Source organism: Lonchura striata, chromosome 10 (genome assembly GCF_046129695.1).
Source record: "Lonchura striata isolate bLonStr1 chromosome 10, bLonStr1.mat, whole genome shotgun sequence".
NCBI lineage: Eukaryota > Metazoa > Chordata > Aves > Passeriformes > Estrildidae > Lonchura > Lonchura striata.
The window spans coordinates 22,456,279-22,478,071 of record NC_134612.1 but is presented as its reverse complement, the minus strand read 5'-3'; the positions used below and the strand labels follow the sequence as shown (position 1 = coordinate 22,478,071).

At 42.5% G+C, this 21,793-nt stretch overlaps 1 protein-coding gene across 1 annotated transcript in view; it reads left to right on the top strand.

The window, feature by feature from the left end:
* Positions 1-21,793, top strand: part of FNDC3B (fibronectin type III domain containing 3B) — a 188,074-nt gene that overhangs the window by 114,700 nt on the left and 51,581 nt on the right. The window contains exons 7-11 of the mRNA XM_021548251.2: positions 5,027-5,085; positions 11,036-11,193; positions 13,366-13,425; positions 16,189-16,327; positions 16,651-16,704. Coding sequence (XP_021403926.1) covers positions 5,027-5,085; positions 11,036-11,193; positions 13,366-13,425; positions 16,189-16,327; positions 16,651-16,704 — 470 coding nt within the window. The remainder of the gene's footprint in view (positions 1-5,026; positions 5,086-11,035; positions 11,194-13,365; positions 13,426-16,188; positions 16,328-16,650; positions 16,705-21,793) is intronic.

Here is a 21,793-nt window from a genome sequence, read left to right as displayed (position 1 = left end):
AGACCTGCTGGTTTTTTAATTAGGTGGTAGTTCTGGGAGGAATAGGAGGTTGCAAGCAGCAAGGGTCAAGTTATTCTGTAGACAAAGAGTAAACTTCTAAGCAAGCTCTGTAAATGGGTTCTTAGTTCTGGTGCTGCCGGGACCTCAGCTGGCACATGGTGGGCAGGGCTGTGCCACATCCTCTGAAGGATGGAAACAAATTTTAAAAATGTGGCAGAGGACAGCAGCAGGTGGCGTCTCTTACATACATGTGTGGAGAAATGAGCTTGTTTTGTTAAAGAAATTCCTGCAAGTATGTGAAAGGTGGCAACAAAGGAAGGGGTGGTGAACTCGCCTGGGGCAGATGTGCAGGAAAGAAGGAATAAATTTCAGATGCAGCAGGGAAAATTGAGAAGATCTTCCCTGTGATGATGAGTTAGATGCTGTGGGGGTTTTCCTGGCTGAGAAGTTTGGAGATGACCATGATCATGGGGCAGGAGGTCATTTATTTAATTGTCCTTTATTTTGGGAGAACGGGCCAGGGAGCAGTCTCAGAGAAGCGGTTTGGGCGTGGATGAGCATGTCTCAGTGTAGGAGGATGGACTCGGTGACTTTGTCACATCCCCTCTGGTCCTGTGACTCAGCTGCTGCGTGACATCTGCAGCTTTAGGTTTGTTCTTGTACAAGGAGCTTGTTAACTTACATTTCTGCAATTCCCTGGAAGTCTGTATGTGTTCTCCTTGGTGTCTTCAGCTTTGACACGGGCAGGCAGCTCGCAGAGGAGCTGGGCTGTGTTTTGAAGAACTCCTTTTCTCGGGGGCTGTAGGTTGTGCTGTACGTGACTGATGAAAGATCTTTCCCAGCATTAAAGGCGGTCACAGCCCCGATAAATCTGGAACAAATTCTGAGAAAGCATGTCATGTTATGACTGGCATATCTGTGAGCTCTGCTTGAGAATTCGACTCAGAGTGTGCAAAGTGCTAGTGCTGATGTCATTCCCTTGGAATGGAAAGGCTGTTGAAACAGTAAATACTTTCTGTGGCCAGAAGCTAAGTCTTGAGCTGGACCTTTTCCTCTCTTCGAAGGAAAGAATGCAGAACAAACCTAAAATGTGTATTTGCAATGGGAAAATCTTAATTAGTTTAGAGCTTTTAGCTATTTCAAACCATTTACATACACAGCTGCTGTTCATGCAAACATGTAAACTACTGATGGAAACTTCAAACTTGCCTTGAACTGACATTTTTTCCCTGTTTTTTAAAGCTGTGCTTGGTGTTTTGGTGTTTAAAAGTATGGTTGGAAAGGTCTGAAAATTATATTTGTGCAGTACGTGCAGAAAGGAACATAGACACAGGCTAACAGAAGCACAAAATAAAAAGCTTTAGTTCAGCAAGGCTTGACACTGAAACCCTGTTAGCACCAAACAGCTGCTGAGAAAGTGTTTAGATTTTAGGGGCATTTACTCCTGGGTGTATCTACAGAGTTTTGTTTATGATTCAAAACTCTGAAAAAAAAAAGAGGACTTGATGTGGCCCAGGTCTTTCAGCTGGCTTTTTCTGCAATAAAAGATTAGTCTGAAACACTGGATCCAAAGAACCTACAGCCTGGGAATTAGAACCTAATGCTGGGGATGCTGTAATGTCTCTCAGACAGTGAGATTAGCAGGGTAACTCAGATTTTTGTACTGTCCCTCAGAGGACCCCATGGAGCATTCACAAGGAATTCATCCCCACCCCCAGCTTCCTCCTAGGAGGAAGAGTTTTGCCATGACAGATGTGGGGAACAGATGCTGAGAGGAAAAGTTAAAATGGGACAATGACCTGAAGTGTTAGTTTGGCACTTCCTTGATGTGACTGAGCTCCTGTTCCCTGTGGCAAGGGAGGAAAGCAGCTCCTGCCCCTGCCAGCCCCAGCATCTGGGGGGTTTGACATACATATTTTCTGTCTTCCTGTCAGATACTCAGTGCTCCATCAGCTGAGGAAGAGGAAGGGGCAAAGATTGAAATGCAAATCAACTGTCTGTTATTCAGGGACAATTAGTCCCAGGTGGGTGAGTCATGCTCAGCCACCCACCACCTTTCCTGAGCAGTTCTTGGTAGTTTTTTTGAACCTGACTTGCCTGTTTTACATCAAGACTTGCCCATTTCTTGCTGCTGTTCTTGCCCACTTTTCCATCACTGTGTCTGTGATGTCCAGCAGATGCTCATGGTCCTTGTCCCTAAATGCTCCAGTGAGCTAATTTAGAGTATGGTCCTTGGTGGCTGCTGAGTGACAACAGAGAGCCAGGAGGAAAGGCCCTCCAGCAGCTCTGTGTTGTCAGATAAAGCATATCAGATGGTTTCTTTCCTTCTCTATTGTCTTCTGTTTCAGAAGGCTTTCTGCTCTTTGTTGGCTTGGAAGGAAGATGTTGAGCTTGATACTCAGAGAGATTGGCGGGTTGGAGCAACTTCCCTACTGAGGGAGGGATCTGGGACAGGTCTCTCTTCTCCTTAGCTTAGTCTAGCTCAGGAGACTGTGAATAATCATGTTTATTACAGAAAGGAAGTCAGCCATCCATAGAAGCCCGAGATATTTTTTTAATGGCTCTTGAAGTGGGAAACTAAGTATTTGAAATTCTGAAAATACTGTAATTCTTCATAACCACTCCTGAGGTCCCCTTTCAGCCTGCAGTGTTCTCTGATGCTATTTTAGACATCACTTGTGAGATTTAGTGCTTTCTGCCTTTAGCATTTGCTTTATTTTCACAGGGCATTATTTGTTATGTGTATCCCATTCCCTCTTTCCCTCTCCCCAAAGTCTTTGAAGAATTGTCTTCCACCTCCAGCTTATCTGTATAAACACTTGGTGACATAAATGTCCATACTGACCTCATAAATGTCCACATGTGTGTAATAACCCAAGCCTCTGTATCTGCTACCCAGAGCCCTCTCAAGATACATAGCTGGGACACTAATGTAAAAAATTCCCTGAGTAGGACACTTCATTGAGAAGTTTGATTGAAGTAATTAAATTATTTATTTGCTCTCTTAAGTCTTGGAGTCAGCTCCTGTGCCTGGAGCAGTTTGAACCCCCAGCCCTGACCTGCAGAGGGTGGGAGGACTCAGTTGCTGTACAAAGCAATCTCCTTTCATGGCAGAGGGAAATGAGATTTCTTTGGGCTTCGGAGTTTGTTTTCCTCTCCTGCTCAGTGTGACAGAGTATCCTTGCTAGAAAGCAGAGAGAGGGAAGAAAATTCAGTCCACATGTTCGGGATTTAAGGTTGAGAGTGATTCACACTCAGCTTCTGGGGGTTGTAATTAGGGGTGACATAATAACCAGAAACTTTCGATAAAATAGTAGCAGCTTTTTTGTTACACTCAGAGCTGCAGAAGCTGCTTCTGATTAGCATCCCTTCGAGATAAGCCTGCAGGATCTCCACACTGTGCTGATCTGCTTCCAGGCTTTTGTGGCACAGCTCAACTTCTTTGCTGATGCTGAAGGGAACCCTGCATTCTGAAACACCCCAAATTTTGACACTTTCACTTAGATCATCATCTCAGCCTTTTCCTTTAGCAAATTTAGTCCATCTGTGAAATTTTGAAATCAGTATTATCATATTCTGGCTCAATCCTGCCAGTTGATGCTCTTTATAATACACTCTGAGAGTTATCTGCTATGGAAAAACAACAGTCTTGCTATCCTCAACTTCTCCTGAAATATTACTGCTCCTTTCTTTTCCAAGTGGCTGAGACTAAAAGGAAAACAGGAATGTGTGCAGCAGGAGATCTGTCATTCCCAGTCCACACCAAGGTGCATTCTTGTAGGGAGAGATGGGCATTTACACTGGAATTCTGCCATCAGCATTCAGCCAATTCTATTTTTTGGCAGTCGAGCACATGGAATTTTTACAAAGAAGATCTACTTTTTAAAAGCAGGTCACAGACAAAAATAAAGACACATTCTTGGGCTACAAGAAGTAGGTCAGGTTTTGGGGGAATCATTAGAGAAAGCTGTTGATCTGATCCCACCTGTTTATTAATGTTTTTTACTTCCTATGCCAAGGATGTCTGGGTCATTTTGCTTTAGGTAAGATATGTTCTTCTGCTTTGGTGAGCAAACTTTTTTGCATTAATATTTTAAAAAAAGAAAAATAATAAAAAAAACCCCAGGAAAATATGTTCCTAGTTTTCCATTAGAGAATACTGTAGTGGAAAGTGAGGCCTCTCTGTGCTGTGGTCCAAAAGGAATAAAGCTGCTTTGTGTCACCTCATTACTCTGAGCTGATGTTTTACCTCAAGATTGTTTGGAGGGGGGAGGATGAGGGAAAGGCTGATTCCACTGCTCAGAGGATGGCCCCTGCAGCACCTTCTGCACAATTATCCCTCTGGTTTAGGGGCAGCATTCACAGCCTGCAGGAGCTGCTGTGCCAGGCACCAGGCTCAGGCAGGGAGGATGGATGCTGCTGGTCAGGCTCTGGAATTTGCCTCCACAGCTGGAAGGTGGCTGGAGAGGAGCTCTGGGCATTTCCCACTTTAAGGACAGGTGGCTGCAGGGTGGGTGCTGGGGCTCAGGACAGGCTCCTGTGTGGCTCCCCTGGGTTTTCCCTGCATGGGACAGGGACATTTGTCCTCTTCAGAGCCCTGGTGGGCAGGGGGACAGCCCAGCCTGCAGCTGCTGGAGGGAGGGTGGGTTTGGGTAACAAACCAGGGTTAGGTTCAGCAGGAACCGAGGAGCTCCTGAGCTTCCTTCACAGCTGAGTTCTAGAAACAGCACCCTGGTTTTACTGTCTGAATGCAAATCACAATTAATAGCACTGTTTGTGGAGGACACCTCTACAAATAATCTCAGTTTTCTGAATCTCTGCAATTACAAGTTTCATTGCCTCCTCATTTTTAAACATTTTTTTTGTAATATTAATCCATGTAGCTGCATGCCTTATATTCACAAGGCAACTGATACTCATGTTGCAATGTCTGTCTCCCTCCCCTATTTTTATTTATGTAACTGAAATTTTTGTTTAATTTTCGTAATTTATTTTTATTTCTCTTTCCACATTCTCTCTTTTACAGAATTTGATTCAGAAACAAAAAGGGTTCAGGACATTCTTTCTGGAATGGAGAAACCACAGGTATGTGATCCCAAATTGCCACACAGACGTACAATAGCAAATGTGAAAAGTAGATTGTGTCACAACATACTGGTGATTTCACAGGGGAGCACCTCTGATTTTTTCCCTTAGCAGATTGCTGCCACTAACTCATTTTACTGGGATATAAATCTGAAGGATCTTTTGTGTTCATGGGTGTTTGAGGGCTCTGCCCACTCCAGGAATTGCACCAGTTGTCTGTTTCCAGAGGACAATTCCCAGTATTCATACTGCAATGGGGAACTCAGTGCACTGGGGTGACTTGCATAGCTCTTACCCCCTCTCCCCTGGGTTTAACTTTGTCATGAGCAATTTATGTCTTTAATCATGATTAAATTAAGCTAATTCTATTATTCAATGGCAAATTACTATAGTCTGTGTTTGTCTGAGCCATAAAAGCCTGTAAATTATGATGGAATTGAATCACCCTGTAAATAACCCTAATGCTGAGTGTGTGACTGCAGTCAGGTGAGGTTATTAATAAATCTGGTTGTGAGCCCTTTTCTAGTTGGGGGTGTCAGATGAAAGCCAGAGGAGCACTGTGGCTCTGAATGGATGGTCCAAGCCAGCACTGGGAGAAGCAGTCATGGGGCAGAGGGAGGCAGAAATCCCAAAGCACAGCCCATAATCCCAAAGCACAGCCCATCTTTGCTCTCTCCAGCTGGAGAGATAGGGCACAGATAAGCAAATAAATGAAAAATAGTGGTGGAAAGCTCATGGTTTGGTTCAGCTGATGGAGGCTGATTGAGAGACACTCTGCAGGGGGAGCCTGGGCTGCAGGAGTGGTAGAGCTCAGGGACAGCCAGCTGTGAGCACAGGCTGAGTTTTTGGACTCTGTTGTGATGGGTGCTTTTGTTCTGAATAAATACAAAAGGGGTTTGGTGTTAGATTGCTCCATCAGTAGGTGCTGCTGTCCTGGCATGGCAGGACAGCCTGAGGAAGTCACTTCACTGGTGTGGAAATAAGTGACAATACTGAGCTGAAGCATTTTGGTGTGCTCAGAAGGGAAAAAAGTGCACTTATCACAGAGCTGTTGTACACAGGGAGTCAGTATTTTAGTACCAAGGACCACCTGAGTGTTACTCATTTGGTCAATAGCCACAGCCAGGTGCTTTTACAAAAATCCAGAGGGCTGACAAGAAAAATGTGTTGTTTCATACTTTTATCCTTAGAGGTAGGAAGAGAAGCTGTTAGAGCAATTTGCAGGATTCTGAGATCTGGACAATTAAATTTATGGTAACCAGAGCCTTTAAAGCAGAAAGAAAGAAAAAAAATAGACAAAAATAATTTTTCTTTCATCATTACCAAAATAGGATTTTAAAAAAATCCAAACCATGGCAAATGCTGGTTCAATAATAATATTTACTGAGGCGATGTTGGAGATTATCTATTCTCTCTTTGTAACTTTGACATTTGTGAATAATTAAACTCACAGGACTCTCACAAATAATGAATTGCTGTGAATGATTCTGTGTGTGTATAGTCAATATTACATCTGATAGAAATTTATCATATTATGCCTAAATAGTCATCTTGGTCATGTTTCTTGGTAAATCTTGTGCATATATAAGTGAAAAATAAAACAATGTAAAGGAAAAGAGCACAGTGGTGAGTCAGTGACAGGTGGGTGATGCTGTGTCTGCAGCACATGGATTTGATTTGTCCAAGTGGGCAGCTCTCTCCATCCATGGGGGATGAAGCCATCCAAAGGGTTTAGCCTTGTGAGCAACTTCTGCAGGAGACCTATCACTGGGAGGTGTCTGGATCACACAGGTACTTCTCTGAGTACAAAATATACACAGTTTAAAAAATTTTACTTCATGGAAGGTCTTTTTTCAATAATAGATGTTGTTACCTGTTTGAGAGGTGTGGAGCTGAGCTGTAAATTTAATCAGAGCTTTGTCTCTTTAACAGCCAGAATTTTAAAAAGCACCTTTTGCTTTTAATCCCCCATGGTTTTGTGTCAGCTGAAATATGTTTTTAATTCACGTTATCACAGACAAAGTCATCATTCTCTGAAAGAAATACCTTGGTGAGAGGAGGGAAACTTGACTCTGGGTTTGTGAAATGGCTAAATCTGACAGCCAAGGGGCTCGGGGGGACATCCCCCACTGTGGGGAATCACCAGGGCTCTGTCAAAGCCCAGCTCAGACATCAGCCTGGCTTTCCAAAAGGCAGCCTGCTCCTGCTGACTCGCTCTGCAGAGAAACTCATATTTAATCACTGGGGGTTTTTGCCTAAAATTGCAGGATTAGAGCCATAATTTAAAAGCAGAATCTCAACCCAGTAATAACTGTGAATTCATTTGACCCCCAAGCCTTTCAAACCGTGCCCTTGAGGGAGTAAATGAATGTTGCTTGCAGTGTAGTTCTCACACATACAATGAGCCCCGAACCGCACGATGCCTGTGAATGCTAACCCGGAATTTGAAAGATAATGGAAGTTGTACAGAAACATTTTTCATTACCTGAAAGACGGGAAGGGCTGATACTCATCAGTCTTGTAACCTTATTGAAGTGGTGCAGGAGTTGGATTCTTTCCCAGGGGCCTTTATGGAATAATTATTTACACCGCCGAGTTTTGATAGAGCAGAAAGGAGGCATTTACTGTGTAAACTGAGAAGTTTTCAGAAACTAATTAACTCTGCTTTTCAGCAGACGTACAGAACTCCTTGTGGGAGAATCTTTTGTTAGGTCTCAGCTAAAAGGCCGAGCCAGCCCTCTTCAAAGCAGCACAGTGATTCTGGGGACAGATGAGACAGGCTGGGGGAACTCAGAGGCAGCATGAAGATTTACCTGCCCAGCCTGGGAAGAGATGCTCTGGCTGCTTCCATTTTGCCAGATGGAATTAGTGCACTGTGAACGAACAATAAGCTGTTTTTAAGTGATGGTGAAGTATTTCTGTCTGCAAGTCCAGAAGGGCCATGCCCACCATCGTGGTGGTAGCTGGGCTGCTCCTTACAGCCTGGAGAGGGCTGGTGCAGGTCTGTACCTTTTGGAAAGGTTTTTGTGTAAATTGGGGAAGTTGAAGGTAAAGATACGGAACTGTTTTACAAGTGCCTGCTTGTTATTCTCAACATGTCAAAACCCCATTTATTGAACTTAGCTATTTTCACAGCAAAGCTAGTGCTTCCTGCTCCAGGTAGGATTTCCTTGGTAAACTCAGTGGTGGCTTTGGCCATGAAAGGAGATGTTGGCAGGTGACTGTGATATGGTATCAGCTTTTTGGTCAGGGAGCAGCAGATAGGTTTATCTCCAGCCACACAAATAAATCCATTCCCAGCTGACGTGCACAGCCCAGGGAGGGAATAGATTTGCCTTTTCTTACTTATCTTGCGGACAGTGACCCCTCACTTGCTTTCCTGGACTTGCTGTGTGTGCTCAGTGCAGCTAAGCCTGGTGTTTAACCATTTCTGGTGCTTATTTTCAAACCTGCAGCAGCAGTTGCTGTGTACCTACGAGCTCCAAGGCAGCCAGCAGCCACTCCGGGTGCTCCTTCCCTCTGAAATTAATGGTGTAGCTGCAGCAGCTTAGCAACTGGGTTTGGACTTTTATCCTCTGTTGCCTTCAGAAAAATAGTCTGACAGTTTCTAGCAGTTAGCCCACAAGATACTTTCTCTTATTTTAAGAAACCCAAGACCTAACTTTTTACAGATTGCTGAAGTTCATGGAGGGCCAGAGTTTTGCCGTATGTGGAATATATACGTGTGTCCTTGGGAGTAGTCATAGAGAAAAACATTTCAATAGAACATTGGCAGGATATTGTGCCTCCAGCTCCAAGTCTGTCTGAATTTATGAAAAACAATTATGCAAGCATATTTCCATAATAAAAGAAACTGCATGTTGATGGGCTGAGCTGGCATACTAGTAATGTCTGTTAAAAAAAACTAAAATCTATTTGGATCTTGTTAATCAGATTTTTGATCAAAATATTATTTTAAATGCAGATTTTTAGCTTTACGTGTCTTTGCTACAGTTTCATTTACATATGTATGTGCGTATACATATATGTGTATATCTCAAAAAATTAACTTATTTGTCTTATTTCAATCAATCAAGATGTTTAAAAGGTATCTTATCCAGTATCAGACTGCTTCAAGATTTTAAAATAAACATTGATTTCATAGCATCAGAAAAATATGATAAGAAAATGTCATTAAAGCAAGAAATGCCATGAAAATTCATAAAACAATTTACACATCCATGTTTTTTACAAAGAAAGCTTGATGCTACTTAAACCTTCTTGCCTTAAAACTTATTTTTCACATTAGCTTGAGCAAAGGTTTTCTTATTTTGGCAAGACTTAAATGTGCTGCTATAAATTAAAATCTCTAACTTTTGAGATCATGGCGTTTATGATGAGACATTTCATGGTGTCACCTACTTGTCAGGCTGTTAAAAATGGATTTATGACTTGCTCAGAAAGAATCTGGTTGATATATGGGTATCAGACACAACAGTTGCAGTGCTCATCAGCTGGAAGCAATGTGTTTTCACACCAGAAGGTAAATATTCCCCATTATATAAAGATATCCAGAAGCTGGATTTGTAAACAAGCAGTCCCTGAAAGTTGATTTGTGATACTTCATTTCCAATTTGTGGGTAAGGGGTTTCACTTGTCTCAACAAAAGTTAGGAAATGTGTAACTGAGCACCTGCAGCATTCTTGTTACACCTTCTGAAATAACAACATCCTGCTCCTTGTGTTGCAAAAATCTGTCAAAATTATAGATGCTGTTTTGCTGGTTTTTTTTATTTGTTTCATAGGAAAATTAAAGAATATAAACCCTCAGTCCTTAATTCCTCCATATGGAGGCTAACTAAAAAAATATTCTTTATATATTCACTGCAGTTAAGAGGGAAAAACACCATTATTTTCATCAGCAAAAGTGGGGAGTTGGTGGCAGAGCATTTGAGTTTTTGGAGGCTTTGAGGCTTTCCTGGGATATTTTAGCAGGCTAGTGTGAAAATGTGCTGCCTTTCCCAGATAACCAGTGAAGCTATTACTTTTTATTTATTTTTCTTGTGAGACAGTGGCAGGGGGGATTTTTTAATTCTTCTTTCTTGGCCTGATAACAAGGCTGCTCTCTGGGAAGCTGCTGCTGCCTGTGTGCAGCTGATGTGCCAGTGGCTCTCCTGGTGAGCAAGGTGATGCTAATTCTGCAAGCTGTGTGAGCCTGGCTCTCCAGAAGAATACAGTGGCACTGGTGGGGTGATAAAATTGGTTTGGTGCAGGAGTTTGAGGTACTTTTTCCATGCTTTATTAAAAAAGATTACTTATCCCTCTGCCACAGGGTTGTTGCACGCAGTGGTGACTGCAAATCACACACAGCCCTTCTGTCAAGGCACAAAGTGATTGATTTGCAATGTAGTTTTTAACTGACAGGTTGGACCTCTATTACTCTTTTCCCTTGTGATTTTGAGCCAGCATAAATTTTCGTGTTGAATTGGGTTTTTCTACTGACTTGCTGTTGAGTTACTGTGGTTTCAAGTGGCAACAAAGAACAGGATGACTGAAAAAGCCATCAGAGTTTCATTGAAAAAGCTCCCCAGCAATAACTTCAGAAAAATATTTGTGTATAAAACCATCTATAGGTTAAAGTCTTTGCTTCACTTAATTCCAGGTCCCTTTTGGGAATGGCCACAGCAGCAGGTACCTCCAGAGGCATCTTCTGCTGGATGCTCAGACAGTGATGAGCCAGTTCCCTGCATGGGAACCTCCCTCTGTATTCCTTATCTTTTAGAGATCACTTTTTGCCATGAGTCTGTGTTTCTGTTTGTGTTGTTGATCATTTCTGACCATTTACTTTTCAACTCTAGCTCAGAAATTTCCGTTTTGCAAGAAATTGACTGTGAAGATGGAAGCAAAAAGCAGATGCTTACCCAACAGTGGATTTTCCTCAGATTTCAGATTAACTGATGGTTCTTTTATAGGTTACAAATATTCAAGCAAGAACAGTTTTGCTTTCCTGGTCTCCTCCCCCTGGCCTTCTCAATGCAGATAGACACAACAACGGTTTGCCTTACACCTGTACCTACGAGGTTGCCTTATCAGATAAAGGGAGAGATGGGAAATACAAGATCATTTACAGGTAAAAACCAACATTTTTCCACTTTTTTTGTTTCATTAGGAGTAAATCCTCTGAGCTTTTCAGGGTGTATCCTGGCATGGCCATCAGCCACAGGAGAAAGGCACGTTTCCTCACCAGAGGAGCTTGCAGGAAGCTGGTGGAGTTCATATCACAAGGTCCCTAATTGCCACCCCAACCCACCTCCCTGGCACGTGGCACACCCTGCCTTCGATGCCATCATCCCGTTGCCAGTGAAAAGGTTACCTTTTCTTTTATGCTAAATGTCAAAACCTTTCGTGTACACCATGCAGGCAGGAGAGCTGCCTTCCTAATGGGCTAATTTTGTGTGGACTTGCAGAATTTAGAACAGTAAAATCTTGTTATTTCAGCTAACGAGAAAAATGTGAGGGTTTTGGTGCTTTGCAGTGTCTTAGATGAGCAGAGGGGGGAGTGGGGCAGTCAGTAGGTTACAGAGGCTCCCCAGAAAACCCCGAATACTTGGCTCTCAGCAGGCTTCAGTAAAAATTCTGAGGGATTTCTCTGTGTCTCCTTGCAGTGATCCTCTGAGCTCATTCTGTGATCAAGTACATATGGTGTTATGCCTTTCTTCTTCACTGCTAATGACGTCTAGGAAAGAGAATTTGGAGATGTGACCTTGGCTGTTGTGAAATAGCTAATCCTTCCCAAGTCTCATTAAATAAAGTCCAGGTGATAGAGCATTTAAGGAATTACCTCTTGAGACCAAGCCATCTCCTTTCTTAAAATGTCCTGTGAATTAGGGTATTCCTCTTGGTATGCTGAAGGCAGCTCTTGGATAATAAAAAAGGGTGTATTAACCAGGGAAAGGCTGCCTGATTTTACTTTTTTCTGGCATTTACAGCAGCTGTTTGTGAGCCAGTGTGAGCATCTCCACAGTCAAGTGTGTGCTGCTGAGCTTCTAAAGTGGGAAGGACACTTTCTAGTACTTCTTGTGCTTGATGGCTGCACATTTTCCCCTGGTTATGAAATGTTGTGCATCTGTTTTAAAGCTGCTGGTGGTGATGTGTCTCCTGCTGCTGGCCAGAGTGCAGCCTTGAGCTTGATGTGGTATGTTCCATCAGGAGCAGCAGTAATTGATATTACTATAGGCAAAAGAGAGTCTGCAATATGTTGAATACATTGTCTTTGGAAGGAGGTGCACTCATTTCAGAGGGGAAAAACTGGATTTGCACAGCATCGTATGATATGAAATAAAAAATAGAAGTCTTGCTGGTGGATTTCTGGCGACTCAGCAGGCGTGTGCTTTCTGGTGGATTTTCTTCTATTGATTTTGAGACATCTCCCTGTATTTGTCCAGCTAGCTATAAAAAATTTCTTTATGCTAAATTGAGAGCTTTCTTGTTTCCCATATTTTAATAAAATCATGAATAAGCCAAGCTTTTACATGGGAGGGTTATTACTTATTAAGCACTGACCTGTACGTTAATCTTCACACATTTGGCAACACATGACTGAGCCCAGTGTTCATTTACCAGCAAACAAGCCAGAAGGAAAAAGAATAGCCCTAACTATGTTGGGCTATTGAAATTATGTTGGGCTTTTGAAATTAATAGATTGTATGCTGGTTATTTCTTAAAATGTCTAAACCACTTTAAGTTTTCTTGGTATTGAAGGAGAGCTGGGTCCAGCTGTTTGGGTGTTAATTAAATGTCTCCTTGCTGTGGTACTCAGAGGGAGTGTGGTTCTGCAGGAGAGAGCAATAAGTGAAGCAGTTGTGCAAGAAACTCTGTTTTCTTCCGCTGAAGTTCAACAGGTCACTTTGTATCAAATATTTTGAATAGGGAATATGCAGAAACTACAACAATAATGTTTGGGTTTCGCTCTTTTCGGCTCTGTGAGGGTTGAAAACCACAATGAGCTTTATACAAATATCAGCAGAATATAAGATAGCATTGAAATGACCCCATGTATTTAGTTTATTGAATAAATTGGTGTGATAAATTCTTTTCTTCTGTGCATAAGGAGCTTTATGAAGTTTTCAAGGAATGTGAAGTGTGTTGACAAATTGTTGGTATATGGCTTGCTACTGTTTCTCTTCGGAGGGATTATTTTTCTTCTTTCAAATTATATCACTGGAAAATCACTAGCTGTGCTAAGTGGGATATTGCTTTTCATAATTTATTGATTGGTTTGGTTTGGATTTCTTTCCTACAGTGGAGAAGAATTAGAATATCACCTGAAAGACCTTAGGCCAGCAACAGATTATCACGTCAGGTGAGTTAGCATGTTTGAATGTCACTTAAATATAAACTCTTCAATTACATGAAAATAAATGTGAAAGATGTTGAAGTAAATATACAGTGTACCTCAAGAATTTCATGGTGACCTCTGTAGTTGTGTTTTTCAGGGATTTCTAAAGATTTTATCATAGATTTTATCTTGGACTATGAGAGTACTTTTTGAACAGTCTCTTTTGTTGTGTAGTTGTCATTGCTGTAAGTGGCAAAAAGAAGTTTATGATTTGTACTTCTGTATGGATAACAGGCCTGGAAGTGCTTATATATGAAAGTAGGATATCTGAGGTCATGTAAAAATCTGACTCAAGCAGCTGGTGTTTCTTCAGTTCCTGTAACATGAACACTGGAAGTACTCCACGATTTTTTCATGAGTAGGCTACTCTTAGGGGGATGTAAAGCTGCTGAATACAGATCCATAATGATACATAGTCACTTCAGTATTTATTCCAAGGAAAAACTGATTCACACTGAGCTGAGTTGATATTTTCATAACATATTTCTCTTTGATTCTGAAAGTGTGTTTTGCACATTTATTAACTATTAACACATTCTAGTTTTGTTCTCTGATGGCTTTAACACTGGTTACCTGCTCATGTTGCTTTTTTTTAAAGACTTTATTTATGACCCAAGGCTTTGAATTTACATCCTGTTCACTTACCCTCAATATCCTTTAAAAAAAAAAATCCTTTCACTCTTGTCTATTGTTCCCTTCTGTTTTTCCAGACAAGGGCTAGGCACACTGTTTCACATCAAGGTTGCTCCTGTGTGTAAAACTTTAAAGAGCAAACACCTTGCTTCTAAACTCTAAAAAAAAAAAAAAAAAAAAAAAAAAAAAAAAAAAAAAGAATCCAACATCAAAATGTATCCATCTAGCTCTGCTAGTGTAGATTCTTTTTATTGTTAAGGATTGTTTCTAGTGGAGCCCTAAAATGAACTTTTTGAGTAGAAGCACAAGATGAGAAGGAACTTTTCATAAATGAGTAAAAGATACAGCTCCCATGTGGGGCAGGAGTCTTGTCCTTAGCAGCAAAGGGATGGTAACAAGGAGAAGGTTGTAAAACACTATTGAGCTTCCTTCTGGGCATTGAACATCTCTTTAAAGACAAATTCAGACACCAGAGAGGTCACCATGCACAGCTGGGCTGAGGTCTCAGTCATTTTTAGGGGTTTTGTGGGTATTTGCCCTGGGTCCTGGCTGACTTCTTCCTCTCTACCTCCAAACCTTCACCTTCTTGCAGGTTTGCCAAAGTACAGGTTGTTTGTGAGAAGTTAACAATAACTTCTGTTTAAAGAGGAGTGACTGAATACAAAAGTCAGCAAAGTACTGTTTGTAGTGGAGCAAGCTGTCACTGAAACAGTGGCTGTTTGCTTTCCACCACAGGTTTTTAAATTCTTTTTCCTTCACTGAAACTACATTATGTAGTAATGACCGTGAAGAAATAAATCTGTTGAGTAAAGAAATTTATGGGGCCAGCAGTTACTGGGCAGATCGCCTTGGGTCTCCTTGACCTTGGCAGGATCTCTCAGGGCTTTGTCTCTGCTGGACAAGGAGTTTGTGCTCCTTGCTGCTCTGCTGGGCCCTGGGACAACCTGGAACAACCTGGAACAACCTGGTTTGCTGTGAGCCACCCCCTGCTTCCCTTCAGGAGTGTTGTTGTGGTGCCCTCGGAGCTGGCTGTGCTCAGGGTTTTGGTGGCTTGCAGGAGATGCCCCTTGAGCTGCTTTTCACACGGTTTTATTTCCCCTGTGGGGTGTGTTGGGTGCAAAGCCACACTCGTTTCCAGCACATACATGTGCCACTTGCCAGATGCAGACTCAATTAATTAATTGCATTTCCTTTTGCTCCTGCCTGCTAACAGGTGATGTGTAAAGCAGCACCAGATCTCATCTACCTCCCCCAGAAGGTTTGATTCTACGTAGGTGGCCATTGTGCATGAATTACTCTTATCTACTGAAAACAAATTTAGAAATTGCCCTTTCTTTAGCTCTGCATTCAAGCACACAATAGCTACAGCCAACTCAGAGGTCATTGTCTGGTCATGGCCTGAACTTTTATTTGAGTAGAAGACTCCCAATTTGCACTTTCTTTTTCTGCATGGAAAACGTGAAGGGGAAAAATAACATCATTACTTTTTCGGAGAAAATTCGTGAGGAAGTGCTCAACTATATCCCATTTGCTTTCCCATATTATTTGTTATTGCATGTTCTATGCTGACATATAGAGGATTTGCCTGAAATCAAATTTGCTTTGAAGATTTTTAGTTAATCACAGCAGTATTGCTGGCCTGTGTTAGTTCTAGTCCATGGAGGCCCAGTAAATGCTGATACCTGAGTTATGTAGGAGAAGATTGTACCCATGGAGGGAGACCAGCAGATACCTGCACTCAACATGGTACCTGTGGATCAAGTGTAAACCAGGCATTAAAGTTTATACCTTTTTTTCTGTTGTATTTCAAGGAGGATTTTTCCACAGTGTGTGGAGGCCTGGAAATAGGCAAGGAAATATTGGTGGAAAGAAAAGATAATGGAGATAACTCAGTGGTCTGTGGGAATATTTGCACAAAACAGTGTTCCTCTTCTGCTGTAGTTTTTTTTGCATTCTTGTGTAAGTGAAGTTAGGATAGCCACTGGACTGTGATAAGCCTGTCATGAGTGGATGCTTTGGTGGTCAAACACCATGGCCAAGGCAGTGCCCCTGTAAGTGTCAGCACATTTCTAACCCATTTCAATGCTGTTCCAGGGTATATGCAACATACAACTCAGTCAAAGGATCCTGCTCAGAGCCAGTCAGCTTCACCACTCACAGCTCAGCCCCAGAGAGTCCCTTCCCACCCAAAGCCTCGCACAGGACCAAAAGCTCCTTAACCTTACAGTGGAAGGTAGGTAACACTTGGTTTGGGCAAAAGCAGGGAAAAAGTACTGGCAGTGAGCATAAATGTTGGAAATAATTGAAAGTTGAAACAGTCATTTTGCAGTAAGGGACTTGAACTTGCTCTACTCTGACAAATCCCTTCCTGTGCACCGACTTGACTTCTAAATGTGTGTGTTTCATTTTGTCCAGCTTCTTCCCGGCATTCGTTAAGAGGTTGCCAAGCCATGTGCAAAGCTTTGGTTTCACTTGAAACTGTAGTCATTTGCCTGGGGGAGGTGAAGCCATTTTCTCTTACTCCCCAAATCACCTTTTGTTTATTTTTGTTCATAGGCACCCATTGATAATGGTTCAAAAATCACCAGCTACCTTCTGGAGTGGGATGAGGTAAGTAGTAACTAGTTGAAATAAATACACAAATAAATGGCAGTCAGACTTTACAAGGATTTGCTGAGTAAAGAAAAGTAATTAAATACAGGAGAAAGTAGAAATGGGAAAATGAAATCCTGATGGCATTAGGTAAAGAGTTGGAAAGGTGAAAGAGGCAGTGGGGGGAAAACTTTCCATTCAGTCTATTTTATATAGAGACAGTGTTCCATTTCTGTACTCTTGAAACCATTTATCACTCATTTGGTGTAATTTATTTGTTAATTAGCATTACTTACTATTTAATTACTTGTGATGTATCTTACAGTTCTGTTCATGATCTCTTTCTTCCACTGCTGAGTGCAGAATAAACTTTTTCCTGCCTTAGTCATGATCCTGTAGAACTGTCCACAGAGAATGTACTCAGGGCCAAAATAAGTGTCCTTTGTGTAGTGGCAATTAGCCCCCTTCCAGACACAAAAGGAAATAAGTTTTCTTCTGAATATCTTCTGTGGTTAGTGAGCACTGGGCTGCTGGGAGAGTGCCCTGACAGATGATGTGCAGGATTTGTTGGGGGTGTGTTCTTGTGAGTCCTCCCTCTGTCCCCTAACTTCTGCCCCCTTTCCTTTCTGCAAGTCATATTTCTGCAGAAAGCATGAGTCAGGGAGTATTATCTCTGAAGGAAAAGAATAAATACTGGGTGACAAGAAAGGGCTTGGACAACATGTAAATAAAAGTCATGAGTTGGGAAATGAAGGGTGTGAAAGGGTGTTTGGTTGTAAAGTCTGAGAAACATCTCTTGAGGTCTTTTCTAGTCTAAAAATATTCTAAAGGGAGTAATCTGTTATGAATAGTTTCTCACCATGGCATTAGTAACACATTTCTGCTACATGTTGGGTGTTTGGAACCTCTCACTGTGCAAACATTTGTTGTGTGCACTGTCACAGCTGGTGGGTCTGCATGAAGAGAAACCCTCAGAACCTGAACTAAAGTTGAGCAATAACTTCGGAATGACTTGCTGTCCCTCTGCACATAGTGGAAAGCCAAAGGCTGTCACTGAAGAAGGGGAAAAGTGGAGTGTGAAGTCTGGGGAAGGAGTTAGAGATATTTCTCCAAAAGGATGGGCCAGGATGATCCTGTTAGACCCATGACACCTTGATTGTGCACTTGTGATTTCTTCCAAAGCTTCCAGTAACTTGGAGCTGAAGGAACTGAGCAGAACAGAGCAGTGGAAACATGGATGATTCCAGCCTGCAAAGGAAAGGGAAGGAACAGAAGATCCTGTCAGAAGAATGACCATCAACAGATAATTAATACAGTGCAAATACTGTAATGCTAATTTTGACTACATGGAGCACAGGCATACTGTTGGTTGTATATAGGGCAATTCTAAAATCCTGCTGTCCTTCAAACTCGTTTTATCTTCAGAAAGAGTGGTAATGACACCCATTTTTCACAGAGCAAAAGCAGTTTGGTTTAGGGTGGTTCAGCTACCAATGGGAAAAAATTAAGGCATCCAGATTCTTTTAGTCTACCTGTTTTAATTACCTTGTTTTCTCAGTAACAGCACTGAAATCTGAGATTATAATGGATAGCTAGCCAGCACGGATGAAAGAATAATGGCCCTGCACAAATTAATTTGGTGCATCTCCAATGGTTTGACAGTACTCCTGGCTGAAATGTAGGTGTCAGGTTCTGAGACAGTTAATGCCAAAGGTGTAGCTTCTCTAAAAATTTTTTAGAGAGAGATTTCTGTCTCTTATCTGTCTGATAAGAGACAGAAATGCAACTTTAGGCCACTGAAATTAAAGCCTGCTATTAAAGCTTGTGAAAGGAAAGATCTGAAGATGCAGGCTGGCTGTGCCTGGGTTTGCAGGAGCCTCCTCAGATGCAGTGCTGGGCTGGCAGGATGCTGCACTCTCTTCTCCTTGTGCCATGGCAGGCTCTGCCTCTGAGGTGAAGTGCTTTCAGCTCCTGGAATTCTGGCACCCAGGTACAAAAGAGAATTCACTTGCAGTGCCCTGCAGCCTCGAGCTTGGTTCTGTAAACTCCCCATAAGCAAAAGCACTGCCTTTTCCACAAGGCCACACTGTGTCCTGGAGAAATCAAGGAATACATACAGCAAGGCACAGGAGAGGGCTTGCCAGGCAGCAGAGAGCACACTGCCAGATCTCAGCTAGAGCAGCATTCATTAGCTGTGAGGCACAGGGTAAAATATAAACATGGGAAAATCAGCGATCAGAAGGAAATTAAATCGTGGCTGCAAAGCAGAGAGGGCTTTGCAAGAGCAGAGAGCAAGAAATCTGTCAGATGATAAAGGTGGAAAAACACCCTGAAGTGGCAACCTGCTTAGGAAGTTGAGTCCCTTCCTAGGAAAGAATGATGTGGAAAGCCCTTGACACACTCATAGCACACAGGTCCTGGAAGGTTCTTGTGCAAAGGCTGCACAAGACTCTGGAAGCAAAGCTGGCATCAGCCATGGGAGGTGGGGAGAGTGGTGGAAGCATCCAGGCAGACACTGCCAGTTGTGTCCCAGTCACACCAGTGTGTTCCTCCAGCTCAAGCTCAAGCAGAGTTACCCCTGCAAGGGAGGGGCTCCTGCAGCCCCTTTGTGCTCCTGGCGGGGAGGTCACAGATGTCTGTCTGTCTGTCTGTCTGCAGGACAGCCCAGAGTGTGTCAGGTGCTCAGCAGTATCTCACCTGGTTCCTCCTGTTTTTATGGGGTAGAGGAGGAGTTTGTAGCATCCACAGTGCCTCCAGGAGTGTAGGTGGCATCACCTGTGTGTGCAGAAAATGAATTGTGGCTGTAAAGCTGCAGCTGAAGTGCTGTGTTTACAGCCCCAGCATTAGGTGAGGTTGGAAACTCTAGAGGGTTATACTGTTTAATATGTTACTGTGCCGTCCTACCCAGCTGCTGCTTCGGTTTACTTCTGAGGTTTGGGGTTTTTCCTGACCTGCAGACTCTGAAAGGTTGTTAGTACATAAAACTGTTCCAGTTACCCTACATTTTTCTATCCCAGTTTGGATTAAATGGTTTGTAATGTGACTGGTGCTACCTACATGCTTAGTCAGGAAACACAAATGCTTTCCCCTTACTGGTCCAAGTCTTTGAATTAGGGTGTCATACCTTGCTAATAAACTGTTACCTCTTAAAATGCCTGAAGAACTATGAAGGACACTTAATTCTTTAATAGGAGAGTAAAAGATAAGTTCGGCAAATTGTCACTCAGATACACTGCATGTACCCTAGGAAAATTTCCACTGGCTCTGAAGAAGTAAGGATCAGCCTCTGTCTCAGGTATTCTGGATTTCATTGGAATTGGAACATGCTTGCACCACAGGTGCATTAGTTGTCTGGCAATAAAATTAGTTAAAATTAGTAATTAAGGAAAACTTCACCTTCTGGCTCTTTTGCTATGAACTTTGAATTTAAAAACCTGAACTAATCAATTGATGACTTGGTGCCAGGATTGATTATTCATGGTAAGCAAAAAGCTAATTGGGGAAAAAATAGCATTAAAAATATACCAAACAGAAAACATGACTGTAAAGGAGGTGATGATTTTCCTGATGCCAGCATTCTTCAAAATCAGTAAACTGTAACTGCACTGAAAAATGCTGCTGGCACTGCTGTAAGAACCAGGCCTTTGTTGCTAATTAGATGTGAAATGCTTGTTGTGTGATTAAGTGGTAGTAAATAAATGTTTCTCTTGAGTATATGGATAGCCAGAGTATCCTGTTCATCTGGATGGGAAAGGGCAGGAATGTTCTTGAGCCAGAGACAAGGACATCCCTCTCATGCAGTGTGTGTCCCTGTGTAGAGCTCAAAACAGCTTTAATTCTTACCCAGTAAGCAGCTCATTTTAATTTGAGAAAGAAGGAGACTGATACAATACCACACTATTTAATGATTTGATGATGGATAGCTAATAATGAAGTTTACATAGAGATAAGTGGGGATAATTTTGTTCTGACACAAAGTTTTAAGCTCCTCGAAGTAGCAGAGGTGTGCTTGTTTATACCAGCTGATAATCTGAGCCAGGCATCTCAGTGCTGATCCACCAGAGTTGGGTACAGGGCTCTCCATGTTTGTGTTTGTTCACTTACCTGCCCTCCCAAGTTTGTTCTGTGGCTGTGCCACTCTAGTGAGACATGCAGGAGGAGAGCCTTGCATAAAATTGGGGTTTGTGTATAATTTAGGGATGTTTTGTAGGTCCTTTTCTGCCTTCTGTGTGTTTGTGTGTAGAGACAATCCAGTTACTTGCATAACTGGCACAGAAAATGCTTTGCAGAGATCTGAGGGTGTGTTGCACTAATTGTTGACAGTTTGCTCCGCAGCTCTGTGTCAGATTGAATTTCAGTCTGTTCCTTTTTATTGCCAGCACGACCCAAACCCAGAAGCCAGTGCTGGTGTGGCCACAGCAGATGTCAGTCCTGCATCCTGGTCACAGATGTGGTGCTGAGCATTGCTTCAGTTGTGAGCAGGACTCTGCTCCATTCCTGCCCTGCTGGACCTGCAGTGGCCCCTTCCTCCTCCTGCCTTTATTTACTGGGTCTGCTGCAGGGACCTCACTCAGCAAAACCCATTTCAAATCCCTTCTTCAGTAAATACACTCTCCAAAGAAAATCAAGCACCCTGTGTTGAGTGAGTGTGCAGCTTGAAATATTGCTGGAATGGCAGGCAGAGCTCTTAATTGTGTTTAAACACTGTGTTGGAGCATTGTGCAAGGCAGAGTGGATTTGTGGATTGTCCTTGGTTCCTCAGACAGGCTGCTGATGGTCCAGCACAGGGTGGGCTGTCCTGGACAAGAAGAGGGAACCCAGGCTGGAGAAGGCAGGAGAAGACTTCCCCAGGCTGGGGAAGTCTGACAGCACCCTCCCTCTGAAATCTGGGGATTACAAATCCTTGCAGAAATTATACCGTGTATTTTAAGCAATTTACGAAACGTTATTTGAAGGATTAAAAACATGGAGTGTACAAAGAATAGGAGAAGGATTCTGGGAAAGCTGTAAGACTCTTGGGTGGCAGCCAGTACCAGCCTGCCAGTTGTTCCTGTCTATAATTATGCCAGCATTAGTGCTTTCATAAATCTTGGGAGAGAAGGAGCGG